Genomic DNA, 24,560 nt, shown 5'->3' on the forward strand with positions numbered 1-24,560 from the left:
CCTACCGTATCTATATTTGAGCATAGCCTACTTGTACCTAGTCATAATGAACGGTTCTACTATATTCATATGCTCATGATACACAATGTATTAGGCCTACAATGCGATACACGCAACAGACGTAACGAACACATAGGAGGATGTCGAAACTCAAAATGACTGGGTAAAATCTATCAGTCTTCCATCTACCTCAGACAACTGGTATTACTAGTATTATGATCATGATATGCATATGCACAGATCCTGTGTATACATGAGTCGGTTTATATGCCATAGAAATATCAAGGACACACTGACACACTAGGCTACTGTACGTCCTATTCCAATAGATCTTTCCAGCCGCCATGGATATTTTTCAACTTTTACTTTCAAATAGTTGATTTCAAGACATTCTGAACGGGTTACTTATTTATGCACACCTACGTAGCTCAAGCCAGAATCATCTGAAGGAAAACCACGCTGTTCGTTCTCTGGAATTAAACCCGCTACACACGTTCATGACAAGGAAATTTCTGTACATTAGTGACAAATCAGCAGCATTGTCTAAAATCACAACAAGATATTTACTGTCAAGATAGGCAGACTTAACATTCTTGATTTTTCAGTCGCCAAAATCTTTACAGAAAATTGTAAATTTAGGTTATCAGTCGTGTAATTATGTCTGTAGCTGATAGTGCTCATTTGAATTTTTGATACTTGCGCATGTGCAAATGTCTGATCTTAAATATGAAGTGTAGGGGTCTGTTCACTAGATTATTCAGCTATAACTTCTGTCGTGGCCACCATTTTCATGGTCTTGCCATCTTGCAGTCTTGCCATCTCATGGATCAAGGGTTCCAGCCAGAGCCAGGGATACAGGGGACCTGGGCCTGATTGGAATCATGTATCAGGTGAGCAGCGATGATTTTTCAAGTTACAGTAATGTAATGAAAATTACTTGAAAATAAAACGTAGTGTGAGCACAGGACAGCGATTCCCTCACCTGGGCGCAGTGACGAAGATTGGGAACCATTGATCTAGCATTTCCTATGTCAGAATTGCTGGCTACTTCTACTCATTGCTCCAGTATAATCATTTAAAAATGTTATTGCCCGTACGGGTGTATACGCAACAACTCCCTGCCCTATATCTACATGCAGTCTCCTCAGCCTAACTATACTCCTCACTCAGCGTATCGAATGCGACTTTCTACCCAAGACGAAACTAGCTGGTCGATTAAACTTTTGGCGACATATCAAAGCTTTCTTTTCGGCAGAGGTCTCTCGAATCACCGAGAGAAACAGAGATCGGTAGAAATTAAAGCATGTGCCTGGAATAACACGCTCTGATTGGGCGAGTTCTCACCGAAAGCTTTGGTTCGCAACTCCGGGATTGCTCGTTGATCTTCTGCTCGTGGTGGAACTGTTTAGTTTTTCACAGCGATAGATATTTGCGCAATAATAATTAAGGGTGCAACTGCAGGTAACATTCGCCAAACGAACAACTGCGTAAGGACGGGAAGAATTCAAAAAGTGAGTCATTTCAGTCTATCGCTTTTAATTGCTGTTGAGGTTCTTGAGCCTGCAATTTCTACTGAATCATAGTCAGCCCTCAAGACTACCGGATCACAATGTGACTTATCGACGTCGTCTACCGCCACATGCAACATTCATTTTGTCGCTTCTTTTTATGTTACCTGTAGCCTTCCTTGAATCCAGTGTAGCCTACATGCCTCTTATTTACATGCTAAAGACCAAGGTGATGATGATGATGAATATCAATCAATCAATCAATCAATCAATCAATGGACAGATTATATTTTCCAATGGGATCTGACTATCAAACAAATGGATCATTTGATGCATACAACAGGCATATCAGCAACTCTATTGATGTGCTGCACTGACGGAATGAATGCTGGTTTGCCCACGATGAAAATGTTTTCAATTCCTATTGCAGTTAATGTGGCCACTGCCCCTAGTAATTTTCAACTAGAGTTGCTAGACATGCACTCAGAAAACGAGCTCAAGCAATTATTTAAAGGTGAAGACTTACTTGAATTTTGAGTCACGTTTCAGAGGGAATGTATCCCAACTTGATAACCAATGCCCAGAAAAACGATTCTAGATCAACTTATGTATGTGAAGCACTTTTTCGCAAAATAGCCAGAATAAAAAATCAATATCGCAATCGATTCACCGATGACTACCTCAAGCAGCTACTGCGTACTGCATTCTCTGCAATTACTCCTCGCTTTTGAAGCTCAAAGTCAATGTCAAGTTGGACAATGAATTGATTTGTGTATTTTTTGTGTTGGTGTTGCTATTCGTTGATATGAGCTTTCATGCTTAATAATTTTTGTTATACCTAATGAGTGTGACTCGTGTGACTCCAAATGTACTCTGAAATTTGAAGTGCGGCTCCAACACCAAAAAAGGTTGAAAACCACTGGTTTAGACCCTGTCGTGGGTTTCCAACCTTTTTCCACTCGTCACCCCCTTATCAATCTCCACACAATTTTTCGCCCTCCACATTTACGAATCCGAAAAAAGAGGACATGATTATAATCTGAAAATTTGTTCACCTAACTCTGATCGCTGGTGAATTTACTAAAAAAATACCATTTTTCCGAGGTGATAGGTGGTCGAAAATTGATTTCCGCATCCACTTTCCGCCGAGTTGTCCTTTTTTTCGCGTAAAATGCAGAATAAACCTTCTTCACATGCATTTCCTGGCTGTGTTAATTAAATATATATCTCACTGGATGTTCTAACATTTTCGCCCCTGTTTCTCAGAATCGCCCACTGGGGGGCGATATCCCACACGTTAGGAACCAGTGCTTTAGACCGTTCTTGGCCATTTGCAAGGTGAAATCAAACCGTTGCCGTTTACAAGATTTTTACCCATTTGCAAGGTGTATCGTTGCCCCTTAGTAAGATTTCTTGCCCAATTGCGAGGTAAGAACACCAACCCTATCGCTTATTGTCAACGGTTGCTATGATATGGACTTAGATTGGCTTATATCTCAGTCGTCTATTCGTGATCTATCAGCCCATGATGTCAGCGTGTACTCGAAGATGGTGTGGACGTTGGGCAACATCCGGTATTGGACTGACGACAGTATCATCGAGATGCCCCTTACAAAATCTTTTCACCCATCTCAGTATGGCACACTGTCAAGATCAATTTAGAACAATGCTGGTTTTTGCTAGATGCCACGTCATCATGTACACATGCATACTCTACTTCGATAGCAATATTGCTACCCTAATCATTGACTGATAACCAGGGCAAATTTTTGTTGCATTCAAATCTGTGGAAATTTGCCTTTATTTTTCACATAAGTTGCAGTTAAAAGTTGCAATTATTTTTCACAAAGTTGCATTAAGTTCTGCAAAAAGTGTCTTGAAAAATCAAAAAGGTAAAAAAGGTCCATGAAAAAATGGAGAAAAGTTGCAATATAAGAATCCTTCAATCCTTCAAACAGCTCAAAACACCATACTACATACCTTCTAAGTATATAGGAAGCTGCCGGAAGCTGTAAAAAAAGTTGCAAAAGTTGCAAAAACTTGCCCTACTGATAACCTTAAAACTTGGTGCAGTGTTAGATGACATCAAGATATAGGCCTACCTTACAAAATCTTGTCTCTGATATCGTAATGGAACATTGTCAAAATCAACGAAGATGTGCTTTTGCGTAAAATGATAGCTGCAGACAGATCAACAATAAAAAAAATATACCATTTAATCTCGAGCGACTTCAGTTTTTTCGACAGTGTCCGCACTTCTTTTGAGTACCTGGTGGTATATCAAGGCTTGGCTAAAAGTTACTTTTTTTAGTCACCACCGTGGCTGAACAGTAGGGCTGTTCATACATAACTTGTTTTTTTCAAATTTTACTGTCTACACATAGTTTTACTTCACTACCTTGATTCAATTCCAATGCAATCCCATCGAGGCATCGACGAAATATTTTTTTTCAGGTCGAAACGACATGAGCCGGAAATCTGCTGCAAGAGTCCCAAGCCCGAAAGCAAATAATAATTGCATTGGTGAGTTGTTGGCTCTCATATTCCTGAGATATGGGTTGGATAGTCATAGATAGCCGTAGGCCTACAGTACACATACAGAAGTTCGATAGCAGATTCTCGGGAAAATGAGCTGGTCTGCGGTGGCACGATGTAGTCCTACCATGCTGTACTAGATATGCTTTAGGACAGTGGTTCTTAACCTGGTGCTCCAAATCCAAACTGAGGTTTTTACACCAAATGCGAACGTGAACCTCGCGTTCACACCATCCCTAGTATTAAGCCATGCAAGAACGGTGATCAATCACGTGATAAATCTACACGAAACAGTGAGAATAAAAATCAAAAGCTTTTAGCGGGACAGAAAATTATTTAAAGAGAAGCTATCAACTCTAATTACAAGCTAAATCCTCAAAACACAATACTTCCATGGGCCCGTATGCCACAACCATGGCATAAACATGGCATTGAGTTTGAATAACTTTACTGCATAACTGTATGATGATACCAGATTTGCTTCATCAGCAGTAGCGAAAAAATCGACTTTTCCGTACCACTCTGTTCTACAATATGAACGGTGGACGCAGTTGTGTCGAATTGAAAGCTACTATGACGCTGGCACGGTCTTATATGGGATCATTGAGGATTTTAACTGTATGGATCGCTTTGTTTCACTATAATCACACGTCTTGTATTAAAACGAACGAAGCAGGCCACCAAATGGTAGAACTTGTGAGACTGTCTGAATTAAAGATATGCTTTTGACGACGGAGATGCGATATGACCGTGATGTCACCTAGTCCGCAACCCCGTTTTTTTCTCCTCCATGCTATCCGTGGGTGTTGAGCGCCTAGTAGGATAGCTGCGGATACTAGCATTCGAGTCTTTGGTCTGACCCGGCCGGGGATCACCATTACACTATCTCGCTGGGAAAGGAGTTTTTCAATTTTAAAACTTTGTTTCGTTCCTGAGCATTTTGGCCGAATGAAGCTGTTGTCCCTTGTCCGGGTTATCTGGCGTTCAAATTAAGGGGGATTGACTGTATACATAAGTTATTTTGTGGACTATCATTTCGATTTGCTCCACGTAAAGCACGAGCTCAACAACTGATATCCATGTCTCCCCCAACTCGTCCTTTGAAGTCGAGACGCGGAAAGTTTATTTCAGTTTTGATACTTTAGGTAATGAAGAAGGCTGGGACAATGAAACAACCAAGGAGCTACTCCATAAAATGAAACAAGTGAGTTTTCATGTAATAACGGGAGTAGATCACCAAACACGTACGATCTATCTCTTTTGTTTCGTCTCATTGCCAACTATCACGGATGGCGTAATCGATTACGTCGATCACAGCAATTTCAAGTGCAAGCTGTGTTATATGCAGGCATATATTTGTACCATTTCAGGAACCAGATGCCCAAACTGCCCGAAATAAAATTTTGAATATGAGGATTTTTGAAAATATAGATTTCATGTTTTTGATAAAAATGTCAACTAAAACCCTTGGAGGGTCCGTGGACTACCTTTCAAGGGGTCCAGGAAAACCTGAATGAAAGTCTTTGGTTCGAGGTCAAAATGTCAAGTACTTAAATTTGGATATACACGCGCAATACAGGCTGCATTTAGCTCAATTCGATAATATATACCAAATTCCTAACTTTACACATGCTATAGAACAGTGGTCAGGAACCTTTTTCGTCCGAAGAGCCATATCGGCCCAATTTTTTCTATTTTAACTCCCAAAGAGCCATACATGGCAATCAACTGTTGCGTCACAATTGAAAATTCGTGACGTCATGGTAGCACATGGGATTCGTCGTGTGCGCCTCATTTTCTCCGCAAAAACTCGTACTAATCATGCTGGTAAACGTATTCGAACATGTGAAATTTCAGTTACGAAAACGTAGCTTCGTCGTGATTCTCCTTTTAAATGCGACAACCCATGATCACATGCGTGACAAGTGGACCCAAACATGATCACTACAGCAGTATATACCCAATGTAAGGTCTGATACATCAGGGACATGGGGTCCGGGGAGGCCAGCGAGGCAGTTCGCCACCTGTCGCCAGGATGAGTGAACGAAAATTGTGAAAATTTCAATTACTATTCGTATTTTTTATCGCTGTTAATGAATGACTGAACTTTAAACATTTTCCTCCCAAAATTAAGCGACTTGCATATTTATTATTTGAAAATGCAGCCCGATGCGATAGGTGAGGCACAGACGGGTCAAACTTCGCCATTGATACCGCAATTCATCGTGAATAGCTTAGAATTTATAATAACTGTTGTACAATTAAATAGTATATTCTTATTGAAATGAACCCGAATATTTTCGGCTGACACTCGTCAGGGGTAATCGTCAGCAACTAGTAGAGAATTGGAAAGAACATTGTATATCAACAATCGTATCACAAAATATGACGTCACCAGCATGAAATTTCGAATGAGAGAGCGTTCAATGTACTATTTTTAGGTGGTACACGAACTCCTTTTGTTGACAGAGTTTTGGTTGGTGTATTTTGATAAAAGTTCCATTTGTGTGCCTTGGAATCAAGTTTTATCAAAATACACCAACCAAAACTCTGTCAACAAAAGGAGTTCGTGTACCACCTAAAAATAGTACATTGAACGCTCTCTCATTCGAAATTTCATGCTGGTGACGTCATATTTTGTGATACGATTGTTGATATACAATGTTCTTTCCAATTCTCTACTAGTTGCTGACGATTACCCCTGACGAGTGTCAGCCGAAAATATTCGGGTTCATTTCAATATGAATATACTATTTAATTGTATATTGAAGTTCTGTACCTCCAAGAAGCTCTTCAAATAACTGATGTGAACTGAATGTAACTGTTGCACTGATTCCAAAAATCTACACGCTGATCGAGTTCTCAATTCTCAAAGTTTCGGCGAGAACATAAAACGTTGCGTTAAACGCGTCCTTTTTATCGCAGTACTACACAGCGACTTACCAATCAAGAACGTGGATAGCTATGGCGTTGTTTGTAATTGTGAATGTCACTTCTACGGCAGTTAATTTCGCGCCATAGATCAGGAGGACGGGGCGTATATTAGGGCTGTTCAAAAATAACTTTCTTTCCCGGATTCCAGCCATTCACTGATTAAATTGTCAGGTTACCCTAAAGAACGCTGCACACCAAATTTGGTTCGATTCTAACAAGTATAGGACTCCGCAGATCCAATTAAAATTTTTAATTTATTATGGAAAATTGAAAAAAAAAATTTCCAAATTTTTCTGCCAACCCCATGAAATTGTTGATCTGTCTTCAAAGACGTTGCAAAACAAATTTGAGTCAATTCCGACTAGTAGAAGCGGAGTTATGTGAGTTTTTCGTTGATAAATCGCGGATTATCCACCGATCAAGGATAATCCGATAATTCTCATCGAAAAACTCACATAACTCCGCTTCTACTGGTCGGAATTGACTCAAATTTGTTTTGCAACGTCTTTGAAGACAGCTCAACAATTTCATGGCGTTGGCAGAAAAATTTGGAAATTTTTTTTTTTTCAAATTTCCATAGTAAATTAAAAATTTTAATTGGATCTGCGGAGTCCTATACTTGTTAGAATCGAATCAAATTTGGTGTGCAGCGTTTTTTAGGGTAACCTGACAATTTAATCAGTGAATTGCTGGAATCCGGGAAAAAAGGTTATTTTTGAACAGCCCTAGCGTATATATTTGATAACTGCGTTGTCATTCATGGGTATCGCCATGTCTCCTATTCTCTTTGATCAATCAACGTATCGTGCAATCCAAGATTTCGAGTCGGGTATTACATCGAATTCGCCAGTGATATTGGTCTCCGGCGCGACATCAACTTAAATTTGGAAATTTTTAAAAGGGCTGCCCGAGCCCCTAACCCTGAAGACGGTACTGTCTTTACCTCTCAAGGACATGTTTATACGGTCACGAGAAAAATTATTCTGGTCGCGATGAAAATTTACTAACAAGTTGCTGCAATATTGAGCAATTCGGTAAAAAATTATATATTCGGCAAAGAGCCATATCTTATACCCAAAAGAGCCATATATGGCTCGCGAGCCATAGGTTCCCGACCGCTGCTATAGAAGAATGTCTACATGATTCAATCACTGACGGACGGTAATTTTACACACATGCGAATCGCGAATTGAGCTTAGATATTGCAGAAGCAGTCGGTTTCGTATCGAGTGAATTCGCTTTCCAACATCGTTGTCAGTTCGGTGTTTAATCTTGCCGTTTCATGGCACAGAGTTGATACTGCACATTTAGTGATAAAATCTGAAAAATGGCAAAAAGGCAGGCAAGCCATGGTGCAAAACCAAGTTGTATGTTTGTTTTCCAGGTTATACCAAAGCCGGATATCACAAAGTATAAGACCCAGCTTGAAAAATTTGAGTGGTCCAAGATTCAAGTTGCCAAATTTACATCGGAAGAATGTCAGACTCAATGGTCACGAATTTGCAAAAAGGTTTGGCATCTTTTTGTGCATACTGGATAGCCTACATTTGAGAGATTTATATTAAATGAAATGGTACTTTGTCCATGATAAATTTCTAATCTTTTAATAATCTATATCAGCCACATCTCCAACGATTATTCGATCGGTTCTCAACAATGCTGTAATATCATTGATGCTTTCCAAGTTTTTACATTTTCACCGGCTGCTGTGGCAGCATAGCAGTCATTGCTTCAACGGGGAATATTGCAGTTGCAGTCTATTTGTGAATTGCTCATCGGCATGGAATTATTAAATCATTTTGCATGGGCATGAGCTTTTATATGAATGACCACTAGGACGCGAACTTGGTACATCCGCTTCATACATACCACATTGAGTATAACGTAAATGCATTCTTGCTCATCGAACTAATGCTATATCATCTGAAATCTGTTTCTTGGCGTAGTGCCCAATGTGGTAGCATGCTTGTTGCTTCAGCCGGCTCTGGCATTACCATATGAAGTTACTATTTCATTCGCTGTAGATGGCAAAAGGCACACACAGTTCTAGATAACTTTGAAGTTACATGATTAAGAAATGAAATAAGAAGTTCTTTTACACAGAATTTAATCGCAACGGCGAGACCCATTTTTTACTCTGCGCAACTCGTGTTTGGGTCGCGACTATATTTTGAGAATCGCTGCCATAGAGGTTACCCAACCCACGCCTGGTCTCATGATGGTCAGACTTGACTCATGCTCTGTATAATGTTGCAGCTCAGAAAGTTCAAAACCCTGTCTGATCTGGTCGCTGATTCTTTGGAGTATGTGGAGGTTAGTAGAATAGTGTTGTGTTTTGAAGTGTGCCGACTAACAAGCGCTGACTATTCTTCAGAATCCTTACAAAGGAAATGTGAAGAAGCATCCAGACCATCCAAAAAGGCCGCTGACTCCATATTTTCGATTCTTCCTTAGTGAAAGAGAAAAATATGCGGCATCACATAAAGATATGTCCAACTTGCAGATCACTAATGTGTTGAGCAAGAAATACAGGGAGATATCAATGGTGGAAAAAGTGAGCAGATAAAGATTTAGGGAAATTACCCGTATCATATGATATTTCATGGGATGATAGTCACGAATGAGAAATGATATGCATTTATCATCTATTATCTATTTGTCTGATATTGAAAATATCAACCAATTTCCATGTAGTGGTTGGTAATAGTAAGCAGAGAACTCCTCGTACCTGGAAAGGATTCTAAATCCAGGCTCTCAGCTTAATACCTATTCAACTTCCATAATGATGTCGAGTAAGGACTAAAACTGAATGGCAAATAAGCAGAGTTGGTCAAAGTAGTTGAGAAAGCTATTCAAGTAGAAGTAGCGATGCAAAAATCTACTCAAGTACGAGTAGAAGTAGTACTTTCCACAGCAACCTAAAACTACTTAAATTAGAAGTAAAATTGACCGACTTTAAACCTACTCAAGTAAGTGAAAAGATTCGTGACATGTTTGCATGGACTGTCAACAGCTGCAAATTGAGGTATGCGGAATCTGCAAAAAGCATGATTAATATTGATGCATTTTAGGAGGTATAAGTCATGGGATCATCATGGGATGTAAATGATCGTTTTGCTACAGAAAAGCGATCTATGACAAGGAAATGGAAAATATCATAACATGCCGTATCGGATACAGTGTTGACACTTTGCGCGATTATTAGGCTGTAGGCCTAAAATATTGTGGATTGTAAAATGACATTTGCTATAATTCCTGCAAATTAGAGGCAATGATACACTTGGTTTTTAACTTAAACATCAACATGTATGTTCTCCAGACAAAAGAACTGAAATTACTTGAAGGAACTCAAAGTAATGATACTGCGAAATTAAAGAGAAATACAATACTATTTCTAAAAAGCAGAAATATATTTCATGTCTTTTGTCCAGAAAGTTTCAGCGGTGAGCTGCTAAAACAGATCCATTTTTTTCAGATTAGGATACGCCGTGTGCTATTAGATTTACGATACGATGGGTAGATACTAGATTGCGAAGTGATAGTTCCAAACATTTTGATGAGCCATATTTACTGTGATGAAACATGTCATATTGGTGAAAATGCGGTGGGAACCCGCCCGCCACCTAAATTTTATTCACTGATACTTTCGCGAAAGCATATTTGTCACTCTATATTGACTTGCCGCGAACGCGACGACACTTCTTGGCTTCACTTATCTTGTTGGTACTGTGTGAAAACAGTCCCGAAATTCCTCACACCCTCTCTCCAATTAGAGAAATGTAATACTTCTATTTGACAACTCAAAACAGAAAAAAGTATGTATGTAAATCGAAAAATATGAAATAGAAGTAGAAGTAGCAGAAAGTTGGATTTACTCGAGAAGTAACACACGTAGTGGAAAACTACTAGAGTATTTCTAAGAAGTAGAAGTACTTCTTAACTGCCCTCGTCAGCAAACAGGTGAAATGAGATTTTAAAAATGAACTAACAAAAGAACTAACTGTCACCGTTAACTTGAAGCTAAGTATCAATCAGACTCTGATCCCGTTAACCTACATCTCTTTTCAGGACAAATACATGGATGAATGGAAACTGGAAATGGTAGAATACAGAGCGAAACTGGAACAATTCAAGAAGGACCACCCCGAATATTATGATAAAACTCCTCCTCGTTTGTCGAGAACACCGTTACAAATCTTCAATGGGGAGCTTTCCCCAACGTTGACTTCTGAAAACGTAACGATTAGACGCCAGATTCTGTAACACGACTATAATTATGTAAAAATGCTAGGCAGAACTGATTTCGCTATAACAGTAGCACAGATCCACTATTTTTGCAACACGGTAATTATCTGAGGGTAATTTTAATATCAGATATTTATCATCACTGAACGAATCATCTTTCCAATAGAAGGGGAACTTAATTTGAATAATATCCTAAAATACGATAATAAACTTGTATTGATGTTGGCAAAATTTTCCACATGGATTTATATAGATCTGCATACAAGGATATCATAATTACATTATGCTTTATGGCATAAAAAAGAGGTCATCATCACCCAGCAATGGGGCCATGTTGAGGCTTTGCCGAGAGCAAGTGCCAAACTCTTTTAGTCACCAGCATCAGAATCTGCTAATGTAGCTATTTTGTTTTGAAGCCAAGTTATACGAAGAGAGAATTAGACGACATTCTCCGTAAAAAGTACCATGATTTGGACGATGATCAGAAACTACCATATATCTTGAAAGCAATCGAAGAACAGGAAAAATATAAGGTAAATAATGCTTGGAGTCGCTGTTGCCAATTTTCCTAGACTGGATAATAGGATACTGGCCACCAATCATATTCTATTGTTCTTTACATGAACTATCGCTCAGTTCTAGAGTTTTATTGGATACGTCTGATCCCTATTAACGGTATTATTGAGAGGGGAAAAGAAATCATTGTGATCTTGTTCAACACCCAGAAACGGAAATTATTTTCAGCATTTAGAAGTACCCTACCACATGTATTTTTCCGATATCTGACCCCTGATCGTGGACTGCAACAATCTGGTATGCCGTGATTGGTTAGGTACTAATATCTTACCTTCTTTTGTTTAAAAAGTCGTCTCATCCCATTGATGGCCAATTTATCCCCTGAAAAGTTGTTACAGCTAAGCCAGTATGATAGTAGATTCATCGTTTTCATCTGCCTTCAATGCAATACCCTACATCAGGGGTGTCAAACATACGGGCCGCATCCGGCCCGTCAGACGATTTCATCCGACCCGCGAAGCAATTCTGAGTAGATTGAAAAATGCTGGAATTGTCCTGCACATTTGTGAAAAATGTTGAGATTTCTGTAGGAAACACTTCCATTAAATAATCCCTCAAAACAGCAAATGCCAAGCATGTACAATATTTACATAGGGCACTAACTACCAGACTGCGGTGTTGCGGTTTCACTCCAGTTACTATTAGGCACTAGTCGCCAGTCGGTAACATTGAAACCCAATTTCGAGAAAGCAAGAATTGCACAATCAGTGCAGAGTTTTGTGGAAAATGAACCCAAAAGCAATTGTTCACAGAAACGGAAACGCCAATGCGTAACCGTTATATACAGGTTACATGGAGTTAGATACACAAAATATAATTCAAATATCTGTAGTCGCACTGCTGTATAACTTCTTGATCAAAAGATGCCAGAGCCCCAGAGAAACCCCAACCGCGATTTAATGATAATAATACAACCAAGTTCCAACGTCCGCGTTTACAGTTGAATCTGTTGTATTCCAGTCAACATATACTCGGGGCCAACAACAGGTTACGACTAAAAAGGGAGCATAGAAATATGCCAACTTATATCGTCATTAGTGCCACTGATTCAGCGCTTCATAACTGTACTCAACCGGCCAATCATTGCATTTTTGCCAATTCCATTGTTCGCGAATAAAGGCTTTGCTAGAATATAACCCCTACGATCCGTGATTTGATTTAATGTACCATTATGTATAATATATCAAGTCATAAATAAGGACATGTGGTAACATTTTGGTAACTGTTGACTGACGGTCCGGCCCGCAAGAGATTTGAATGTTTGAATTTGGCACGAGGCGCTATTTGAGTTTGACACCCCTGCCCTACATCAAACCACCGTTAAGATCAACCTTGAAACTTTTCATTGTTTGGATCTTAATGGGCCACAGATCCGATGTCATATTTTGGACAGTAATGGAATGTTCGGTATCAATTTCAATTCATCGACGATTTTGCAGGAAGAGCTTGAGATGTATAAAAAGTCACATCCAAGTTTTGTTCCCACTGCATCACAAACCAAATCTACTCTCACGCTTGCCGATTGGCGAATTCATGACAAAAGTTTGGGGATGCCTGACCGGCCGCCAGCGTAAGTAATGTCTATATACATCCAGGTTTGCCATTGAACTTACCTAGGATTACTTTGAAATGTATGTGGCGAAATCTCCTATCAAGTAATGCTAGGAATAATGTTTGTGTCCTAACAATAGTAGCTGTGACTTCAATGATGTGATCTGATGAATTCTGAAAATTTTTCCAACGGAAAATAGTAACCCAATTGATAAATGATCAAAATTGCTGAAATATTATTGGCTTATAGGGCTACAACTGAAACATGATCGCATCAATGTGAATAGGCTGTTCAGTGTTGAAATAGTTCAACTGGAACATGTTTGAATAAACTCGTGAAATCATGGAGGTGGACTTTATAGTAGTTGTAGGCAGGAAAGGCAAACTTCTCTGGAATTGATAAGGCTGGAAATAATTTGGGATATTAGTTTGTATTGGATTGGACATGATCATCTGTAGCATTTGCTTCATGTATATGTATCTGATTCTCGCGCAAAAATTGTTTTCAAGGTATTGGAGGAATTTATTCAACAACATTCAAATACCAAGTTATTACAGTCATCTTATAAGCAGGGTTGGCTGCAATGATTCAAGTATTCATTCTAATGAGTTAGGTAGTGAGATATGATTTTTCGAGTACTGAAATAGAGTTAATTTAGCAACGAAAACAGCATACGAAACTTGTGGTATAAAGCTACAAATTACCTTGACACATTGAATTTCGTGTCAGTTACTCACTGTAACCTAATTAGTGGAGTTAAGGCCGTAAGGTACTGCTGAACTAACAAAATTTTCCAAATTTTTTTTATTGCAGAATCCTAAAGTATGAAACTAGTTCTTTTCAAAAATGTATTGCTCTTGTCTGATTTCGAATTTAAAGTATGCTAAAACACGATTTGAAATCACCCATTTTCGCGGAAATTCACCCCCCATACAAGTTCATTTCTTTAAACTCACTCAAAATTGTCTATAATCCTTCTGCCGTGCTGATATTATATAATAAATAGAAGAGCCATATCTGTAATCGATGAAGCGTGACTTTCAAAACATTCAGCAGGCCAGCAGCTGTTCGCTCACCTGGGAATAGCTGAAAGCTGTCCATATTATGAATGTTGTTTATCATATTGTGTATTTTTCAAGATTTCCTTGGTATATTTTGATAGCTAATGGTTTAATTGACCAGTGGGACAAAGACATACACTACGAATGCATTTGGCAATAGTAAAAGATAAAACCATGGTAGAAAGGTATATCAATGGTTCCTGAACAGCTGAACTGAACAATCTAAGAAATCTTTTGAGAAAGATTGGAGCTTCTTTTACCGCATTCAACATCTGATAATGGTGGTTTGGATTCGGAGGAATCATTTTCCTCACAATTTCTACATTTTTGATGCAGTCGTTCCTAAGATTGTGAATTATCTGACTGTGGCTCATCTGGCAAAGGATATTGGAACTGCATACAGGCTACTGCATAAGGGTTATGCAACTCAAATTCGTATTGGAGTGTCATTGATGCTAAAAATTGTATGTTTGAAAGGTCTCGGGGGGAAATATGGATGTAGTATCTTCACCCATACCACCTGAAATGGGTATTTTGACAATGTCGCAGTATTCTTGATATGTTGTTTCATCTTTACAACATCTAACTGATGTCCAATTCAAGGTTTGCAAATTTATCGAATATGGTATAGCAGTTTTGAGTAAAAAATCATCAAATCACTCATACTTTATATGACTTATTTTGTATTTAGGTACGTTCAATTGTCTTCAAATTTGGCTATGTACTGAATACAGCATGCCTGCACCATTTAAAAGCAACAGATTTCAAATACCTGCTCTATATTTTCACCAAAATATTTTTCAATTTTCAAAGTTGATTTTCTCCCAGTTCTAGTTTTTGGTAATATGGTGTCACGGGGACAGGAAATTTTGATATCAGAATACCTTCAATCCTGATCAAACTTGGCTCAGTAAAAGCAGTAAGACTGTTCTACCTGCTAAGACTATTGCTTTTGCTATAGGAGTTATAGTGTGCTTACTATGGTACTTATTATCTGAATTTTATGAAATAATATCGAAAATTCGGCACCGTACTAGTACCAAACAAATATTTCGTAAAATTTTTCTTGAAATCGGAAGTTTCACGCATTTCAGCAGGTACTTAGAGGCCTCAGGACACTTTATAAAGCATTGCTTAGAATCTCTTAGCATCCATGGATGAGACAGGCGTTTCCTCGTGCTAACCGTCCGATTCACCAATCTCCCCCCCAATTTGGGCCCAAGGAATCATTGTGAAATGCTGAAATTTATACAGCACATGAAGTTGAGTATGAATAGCCTACACACCAATTTTTGGGAATCCAGCATTTACTGTTTATAAAATATCGCAATTTGAAAATTTTGTGAGTCTAGCAGTACCTTACGGCCTTAATTTGTCTATTTTTGCAGGAATGGTTACAATCTTTTCTGCACTCGAACAATGCTGAGTGAGGAAATGAAACATCTCTCGAGTCGCGAGAGAATAATGCAGTGTGGTCAGAAGTGGAAATTGCTCACCACTGATGAAAAGAATGCATATCAAATTGAATTTCTTACTATGAGAGAACACTATCGAGTCTCAATGAAAGGTTTTCTCAAGGTTTGTGTATTTGTTGGTTGATCCAACATTGTGGTGCAATTTTCAATCCTTTTTGCGAGAACTAATTTATAACCTCCTTCATTATGAATAGAAATTTGGTAGTTAAAACTAGCATGCTGGAGCGGATTGTGTCAATGAGAAAAGCTCAAGGCAATACAGGCTAAAATTCCTAAGTAACTCTTTGCCTGTAAGCATTTGTTGAAATAATAAACCATCATTCTGCAGACCAGACAGGGTCGTCACAATGTTGACCACAATCTGCTAGACCAGTGGTTCCCAACCTTTTTCGACCCATCGCCCCATTTTCAAGGTCAACACCGATCATCGCCCCCAAATTTTGTGCACCGATAATTGGGCATACAGACTGTAATCACCGGCGGGTTGACTAAAAAAAAAAAAAAAGTCATCTTTCTCCGCTCAGAGCTGAAAGTAACGTTTTTTCTGTCAGAATTGCTAGGTGGATGACTAAAAAAAAAAAGGTCAGCCGTTTTGACGCGTCATCGCCCCCTTCGCTATTTTCGCCCCCCCGTCGCCCCCTTTGTCCATTTTCGCCCCCCTATCGCCCCCCTTGATCGCCAAATCGCCCACGTTGGGAACCACTGTGCTAGACTGATTCACCTTGTCAGAAATTATTGCTGTCAATACTATACTGTTAATGAGAATACGATAGCCAATCATGTCACTGGTCACTGATACACCTGACGTATATGATATTGATTCCCTTCCATTCCTGTGGTTGCTCAAAGATAAATCCCAAGACTTTCAGTAATACTTGCAAGCGTGATCCACAGATCTATACGCAGACACAGACATATTCATTGCGCAAAGTTTTTCACAGATGATACCCATTGCATCTATTTATTCATGGTCAAGTAACGATTCGAATCATCCCAACAGGCTAACACTGGTCTGTTATTTGACCCGTCTGTAGATCAGAGTATCCCAACCTTTTTATAGGCCCGTTCTAGTTTCCGGTTTCAAAATGTTCTGCTGCAAACCTCTAAATTTGGCACAGTAGCCTGATTTCTAAAAAAATATTGAAAACCACTTTGTTATGGAAACTGCTCTGATAAGAATGGAATCAAGAATTAATTCATCCGAGGTTCATTATTTTGTCTTCAAAGACTATCTAAAAACTGCATTGATTACTATATACAGCCATGCTTTTCTGTCATTGGAATGAAGTTGTGCACTCTTTTTGCCTCTTCAGAGCCTTCTTCCCCGTCAAAGAGAAGAATATCTTGAGAGAAAAAATGAATATGAATCCAAAAAGTAAGTTCACCAGTTTGGTTGTAAAAAGTTTACTTGAATTACGTAGGCCTGATCCTGTCTTTTTAAAATGGCAGGCCTCATAGGGTGAGGGTATAGAAGTGTCTTGTTGTAGTGATAACTTGATTATATCTAATATGCATCATATAGCCTTCTTGCAAAACCACCTCCATTGGTATTTTGAAGCAATTCTGCAAATTTCGAGTACGGTTTAATATGCGATGTTGGATAGAAGAATTCAAAATCCACAACAAATCTATCACAAAGTAGAAAATTGTTGTTTCATAGTTCTGATATATTCCTATGGTTACAATATCGCATAATCTCAATTGACGGAATTGTGAATTGAATGCTTGTTGTTATAGTGCAAAGTTAATGTAAATATAATAATAAAGCATAAGATCTACCAGTTCGATGTGTTTCTGGATTTTTCTGGAATGAAAAAAGTGTGATGTACTAATGTCACATACCTTCATATAGGGGCTCGAAACGGAAATTAGTGACACAAGTAAAGGAAGAAGTCATAGACAGTCATGTGTCATCTGAAGAAGCTGCAGACTCCGAGTCTGGGTCATCGTCATCTGAAAGCAGCTCGGACGAGGAGGAGGAAGAAGAAGATGACGACGGAGAGGATAATGTTGAGAATCGATCTCAATTATCAAATCAAAAAGAAAAAGTCAGTCAAAATTTGTTGCTTTATATTTGATATCAAAATACGACATCAAGATTGATATGGCAAGCTAATGAAGCTCATGAGTGCTTGGTCACCACAGTTACTGTAGACAAAATGCATGTCCTAGGCCCTTTTCCGCACAAATTCATTATTACTGGTGCCTTATGATTCAAGTTAACAACTAGTAGCTTGAAATTCATCATATCATTGCGTGAAACATATCTTTCATTTACCTTTATAAAACACACTGAAATTATCTATATTATTTTATGCAGTTCAATTCGTCAGCACCGTTACGACCGACTACTCCGATATCCGCTTTATTTTTATACCAAAAGGCTCACAGGGAAAAGGTATTCTGCTCTATAGTCGGCTGGCTCAGCTCATATTATTTGTCAAAATTGTTGTATAGAATTGTGTCATATTGTACGGGAATAGGATATTGCTTAAGGAGGTGGTATAAATGCGCGCAGACTACTATCACTTTTCCAGTATTCCGCGAAGTATCCAAAGGCTTCAAAAAGTGAAATTACGCTCATGCTAGCCAGAAAATTCAACAATTTACCTCAAGAACGAAAAGCAAAATATCTTCAAAAGGAAAAGGAGCAGCGGGCTCTACACAACGAAAAAATGAGGAAGCATATGTGAGTGTGTTTATTGTACGCAATATGTGTATATCAGTATGTAGTGTTATAACTAGAGCTGGGCATAAGTTAGTACCTGAGATTCGATTCCGAGGCTAGTTTCAATGTTCGAGTCGACGCAAGTATGCAAGTACTTAATTACAGCAATCATTATTTTTAGTTCAATATGTGCCTTTCTGAAGCCACCACATCATCCCACATTGTGACCATATCCCGCGGGTAGGTCCCTACTGCACAAAAATATCATTTACATGAATTTCGGAGGCTTGTGCAACCTGTTTTTAGAGACCAATTGAAGTTTTGAGGCTCTCACACCGAGAAGAAAGTATTGATACTATAGTATTTGCCAATGTTATAATCGCCGTAGAATTCCTGTTGTCCTCAATACTCAGTTCGAATGGTTATAATAAATAATGCTTATCTTTTTTGGGCATTGGTTCTCAAACCTTTTTAGACGCGCCCCCCTTTATGATAGTGAAAATCTTCGCGCCCCCTTTGTCGTCATATCACAATAGGCAACCAGAATGCTAGCAATCCCAACAGGTAGTTTGACGGCATGGAAAGTTAGGGCTATTGATGAGATCATTCTCAAATATGAAATTCAGGCTGATAAATTGGAAGCGCCCTTCAGGTGCTTTCACGCCCCCAGTTTGAGAACCACTGGCCTTGCGGCTAATCTTATTTAAGAAAAGTGTGCCAACACTTCTCACTTATGTCCTCAGGCTTGCGGAACAGGAACAAGCTCAAAATGCAACAAATATGGAATTGAAACCAATTACCGGTGAGCAGATATTTCAAGAGCGAAGCAAAGAGAGTTACTTGAAAAAAAACGCGGTAAGACTGTGAGGTTACATTGTTCAGAAGTACATCAGCTCATATTGTTTCAGTGCCAATTTGGCCAAACATACACGTATTTATGAGACAGAATTCAAACAAAATATTGGCAGCATACTGGCACTCTGAAACGTATTATCATTTAATCTGTATACAACCTACGTGGGCTCAGGCGTGTGGATTTTTGTCAAATTATTTGATTCGTAAATCTTCCGGTCAGGGTGATCACGACAAAGCTCAAGCAGCAATGCGTAAAGCATGGACCCAGATGAACAAGGAGAAAAGAAGTAAATATGTCAGCATCGCACACGAACGAAATACTATTAAAATTGAGGAGCATAAGGCAGCAAAAGAAGCTGCCGAAGAAAATAAAAAGAAAGTAAGTGCTCTATCATCATTTGCCCAGCACACTTGTCGCAAGTCTGATTGCTCTTCTGTAAATTTGCTCCCAAAACAAATGTTGAAGCAGTGATTTTTTTGTCAACAGCACCAATATGGCATGGTATCCTCATTTGATTTTTAGTATTCATACTAAATAGCAAGTCACAAGTCAGGTTTTCATGCAGTGTTCTTGTTCATAAGTAAATCTGATTATATATCAATTTACCAACCATTGCTTCCACTGCGGTAAATTCAAGCGAAGCTTCTAAGGCACTTTTGCAGATGTAGGCCTATTTGCTCGCCCCATTTCAATTGGTTATTCGCCTATGTTTGTGAAGAGGTGGTGGCTACCTAGCAGTTGCAGAAACTGCAAAGATGTTACCTAAAAATATAAGTATTGATGGATGCTTCAACATTTTTGTTTCGAAGATATTCAGATGTCATTTAGAGTTGCGACAAGGAATTATCTCACAAGATTCCCTCAGGAATGTTCCAAAACATGTTTCACCCTGTTAGCCTGGCCACTGAAATTAATCAAAGACAAGGTATATTTCACGTTGCGTGTCTGTTTCCATTTCCAAGTAAAATGTAATAGGTTATACAATGATATAGATGTAATTTTTCCCGACAATATACCCTCACCAGTCCTCCACCCTGGATGTTTTTCAAATTAATATGATTGCTAACAAGATAAAACTCTTTTTTAAAGAAGCCACCACAAAAATCACCTCCTCCATCCCAGGAGATGCATTTATCACAGAAAGAAGTAAGTGACGATTAATCCGTAGTGACCCTTCTCAACTTTATTAAATGAATCAAATATCTCAGCTAAAATCATATTTATCGCTGGAACCAAGGCCGGTGGCAAAAGATGCTCAAACTCTCTTCAACAACGAGATGAGACCAAGATTTATGCATCTCACATCCACCGCCAGAAATCAGGTTTGTTAGAACATCATTTGTACAGTGCCATGCTTTTAGTCATCATTAACTGGACCTATTCGTGGATCTTGTGGATTTCACTACCTCACTCACTAGCAAACCTGTTTTGTATTTCCTTCGATTTGTTTAAACATTGTTTATGATCCCTCAGGAACTGACAAGGTTATGGTCAGAATTGGCGACAAGTACAAAATCAAAATACCGTCAGCGGGTTCAAACTGGTTTGCAGGAATATGATAAGAGACTACAACGATGGATCAAGGTTTGTTGTCTGATTCCCTGGCAGTGTGCTTGGCGCTGTACTAGGTGCTGATTCTTGGAGGGTCATGATAATGTGTATGTCAATACTCTTTATCAATTTTCACAGGGATTGTGTGTGCGATTGCTTAGCTTTGCATCAACACTAACTTTTATTGTTAGTCTTTTGTAAGCCTAAATGCAATTGAAGATTCACCCAATAATTTTTAGTCCCTTCCACCCAAAGCCTACGAAGCATATCAAGTAGCACAAAAGAAATTGAAACAGACGAAGAACACATCAACTGCCATGAAGCGCAAAACGGAAACCAACAAAACAAATAACTCAAAGAAAGCAAAATTGCAGGAAGTAAGCACTGTACTTGGTTCACCCTTGATTTCGCTAACATACTTGAGTATACGCCGTCACGAAATGACGTCCAATGTCTTGTATCACTCTCTTGAGACAGATGACCTTCATGTCAGTTCAGGTTCAGTTTAAATCGGGTGTCAAACTCAACTAGTATAGCGGGCCGCACCAGTCAAATGATTCCATAATGTTACCTTGAAATCCATATCCTTGGTTTCCACTTGAATACTTTATCGTCAAGCATATTATTATACGAACCATAGGGGTTCCATTACAGCAACACGTTGTTCGCAAGTAGGGCTGGGCACAATGATTCGAGTACTCGAATCTGAATCGAGTATAAATTTTAATGATTCGAGTCGAGTAGTAAAAGGCGATTTTTCGAGTATTGAAATTATACGCTCCTCCTCACTGAAAGTTAATTTGTCAACGAGAATTGTAGTTTCGATACTAATTTTCACTGTTGAAGCCTTGAAACTTTCATTGTCCGCATCGCAGCATACGAAACATGAAGTACAAAGCTACTAACGTTACTGGAAATAGAACATTTCCGAAGTCATGGTCATCCCACAATACTGTCACCAAGTGAAATGAAATCGGTATGGTCGAAAAATACCAAAGTATCTTTATTGTGATGGATAACAGGCATTATATTCTTTGTGGTGGCATAAAAGGTACCTATTTGAGCTTTGACATATTACATTCTGTTATGACGTCATAATGAGTGATACTCGATTACTCGACTCGAAGCATATTGCGTGATTCAGAATCGAATCACTCAGGTACTCGATTTTGCCCAGCCCTATTCGCAAGTAATGGAATTGGCAAAATACAATGATTGACCGGTTGAATACAGTCACAAACCATTAAAACAGTGGCTCTAACAGTGACATAAGTTGGCATATTTCAATGCTTCCTATATTTTAGTCATAATCTGCTGTTAGAACACTGCTGTTGGAGTTTGGTTCATCTGGCTATCATGCAATCGGGATACGGGTTTCTTTAGAGACCGGGAACTTTTCAGTCAGAAATAATACAGCATTATGATCACGGATATTTGAAATATATTTTGTGCAACTATAATATTCATCATTTACCTGCATATAACGGTTTTGCCCTGGCATTTTTGCCTCTGTGGATAACTACCCTTTAATGATTTCTTCCATTAAACTAGAAATCCATTGTGCAATTTTTGCCTGCTCGGCATTGGGTGACAATGTCGCCGACTTGCTCCTAAGATTGAAACTACAATACCATTGTCGGATGGCTATATCTTGAGTGAACATCCTCGACATTTACTGCCTCGGGAGATTGTTTGAAGAAAGTTTTTCCCTACTAAAAAACTCAAAATATGTTAGAAATGTGCTGGATAATTCAAGCATTTTCCAATCTACTTAGAATAGCTTCGCGGGCCGGATAAAAGCGCCTTGCAGGTCGTATGTTTGACACCCCTGGTTTAAATGGTAGAGTTATCAGATTAAAAAGTTGATTATAACAATCTTCCATTGCTATATTATGATTACATTGAAATGCTACTATTGATTACCACCAAAGATTACCTACCTCATAATTGACTGTATATCATCTGTGTCAATTTTTACGAAGTTAGATCAGTTATCTTCGTTCATAGCTCTATTGAATACATTTGTGAATATACTGACTATGACACAAGATTTTGCGCCAACGTGGTAACAAAACTGAAATATACCCATCTAAAGAAAAATATTTCTCGCGTGAATTTACAGGATTCCGAGTCGTCCGATGAAAGCAGTGATGATAATGATTCTTCATCTGATGTAAGTATGATTGCTATTACATCACTTGAGATGCGAATAGAGGGGATGAGTTTGCGAGTTCCCTTTATTGACAGATAGTTTTTTCATGTCTTGTCACAATTACTGTTAATCAACCAAATCGATGGCCTTGAAAATCTGACTGTTCTAATAGCAGTGTTGGGATTAAGTCACTACCTTCGAGTCGCGAGTCATTTCGAGTCATTGCGCATTTTGACTCGAGTCAAGTCAAGTCAATCGATTTTCAAAGGTGACTCGAGTCAAGTCAAGTCACTCGATTTTTGGAGGTGACTCGAGTCAAGTCAAGTCACGAGTCAAGTCACATTTCAAGTCAAGTTGCCCTTTCGAAGTACGTATGAGGCATGAATACGTCATTGGTCGATGTGTGGGCAACTACAACTCAAGAGCCTTAGTCAGAATCTGAATCTGTGTGCCTGCTATCTGTTAGTTTAAAAACTAACTCTTTTATTTACTTTTAACGTGAGAGAAAGAGAACATAAAAAAATGTTTTGTCTCAAATATTGATTTGAATATGACCTGGACGTATCAAAAACCATTGCTTCAATGGTAGTCCTCATTAATCTCATTCACTGCTAGGACGCTTCGATTCCCTAAAATTCAGTTAGTGCTTTTATATGAAATCCATTCTCAGAGAACGAAATTCTGGAGGAGATAATTTTCTGGCAATACCATGAAGTCACATTTTCACTGTAGCATTAGACTGTCAATGATGAGACATCCCTGTGACGAGTACACAAACATTTGATAGTGATATTCATAAGAGAGCATATGCCTTCAGATTAAAACCTGTGAATATTATAATGGTTAGTCTTGTTACTCACGATTCAAATTTTCACAATGACAATGTGCTTTGTCAGAGCGACGACAGCTCGTCTGATGACGACGACGATGAGAAGGATAGTGCCTCTAGTGCTGGCAGTGATCGCTTGGAAGACGGAAACAAGAAAGGAAAACCTTCGGGAACAAACATCAACTCGAGCGATAGTTCATCAAGCTCATCGTCAGATGAAGACTCTGATTCATCCGATTGAAAATGGACGGGCCTAGTCGCCTTCGCAGCAATGTGTGTGCCGAGCCAAACCGAAATTGTTTACAGGTTCACAGCTCGTTCTTACCGGGGGGGTTCACTGTTCGTTCTTACCAGGGCTTTGCTTGATGGTTTTGAAGAGTAATAAACAAAGTTGAAATCCCATATTATATATATTCAATGAAAGAAATGGGGGCCCAGGGCCGGCCGTAACTGCCGCATCGGAGACACCCCGACTGAGTGGTAAACTCGAGGGAAGCATAAAATTATTTGATAACAAAGTAGATGGAGACATGGAGTATTTTTGGAGGTTTCAGGACATTTATTCAACTTCAATGGTTTCTTCGAAATCAGCTTAAACTAGTGCTTAACGGCCACATA

General features: G+C 38.8%; 1 protein-coding gene across 3 annotated transcripts; it reads left to right on the forward strand.

Annotated features, from left to right (window-relative positions):
* The first annotated feature begins 1,278 nt into the window (after nucleotides 1–1,278).
* Nucleotides 1,279–24,346, forward strand: LOC145445494 (nucleolar transcription factor 1-like). 3 transcript variants are annotated; one of them, XM_080323680.1, is made up of 22 exons: nucleotides 1,282–1,511; nucleotides 3,963–4,031; nucleotides 5,189–5,247; nucleotides 8,362–8,487; nucleotides 9,234–9,290; nucleotides 9,352–9,531; nucleotides 11,046–11,213; nucleotides 11,639–11,755; nucleotides 13,238–13,368; nucleotides 15,800–15,989; nucleotides 17,200–17,261; nucleotides 17,739–17,934; nucleotides 18,207–18,284; nucleotides 18,424–18,575; nucleotides 19,298–19,409; nucleotides 19,630–19,788; nucleotides 20,500–20,556; nucleotides 20,619–20,732; nucleotides 20,884–20,994; nucleotides 21,201–21,338; nucleotides 23,084–23,134; nucleotides 24,010–24,346. In XM_080323680.1, exons 2-22 carry the CDS (start codon nucleotides 3,974–3,976, stop codon nucleotides 24,181–24,183), a joined length of 2,490 nt encoding a protein of 829 aa, XP_080179806.1. In that variant the 5' UTR covers nucleotides 1,282–1,511; nucleotides 3,963–3,973; the 3' UTR covers nucleotides 24,184–24,346. The 3 variants fall into 3 exon arrangements, with proteins under 3 accessions (XP_080179808.1, XP_080179807.1, XP_080179806.1); XM_080323682.1 differs by lacking the exon at nucleotides 21,201–21,338 and having other exon boundaries at nucleotides 1,279–1,511; XM_080323681.1 differs by lacking the exon at nucleotides 20,884–20,994 and having other exon boundaries at nucleotides 1,279–1,511.
* Nucleotides 24,347–24,560: the final 214 nt, after the last annotated feature.

The sequence above is a fragment of the Botryllus schlosseri genome, chromosome 8 (assembly GCF_051294905.1).
Source record: "Botryllus schlosseri isolate E-star chromosome 8, Bs_hap1, whole genome shotgun sequence".
Taxonomy (NCBI): domain Eukaryota; kingdom Metazoa; phylum Chordata; class Ascidiacea; order Stolidobranchia; family Styelidae; genus Botryllus; species Botryllus schlosseri.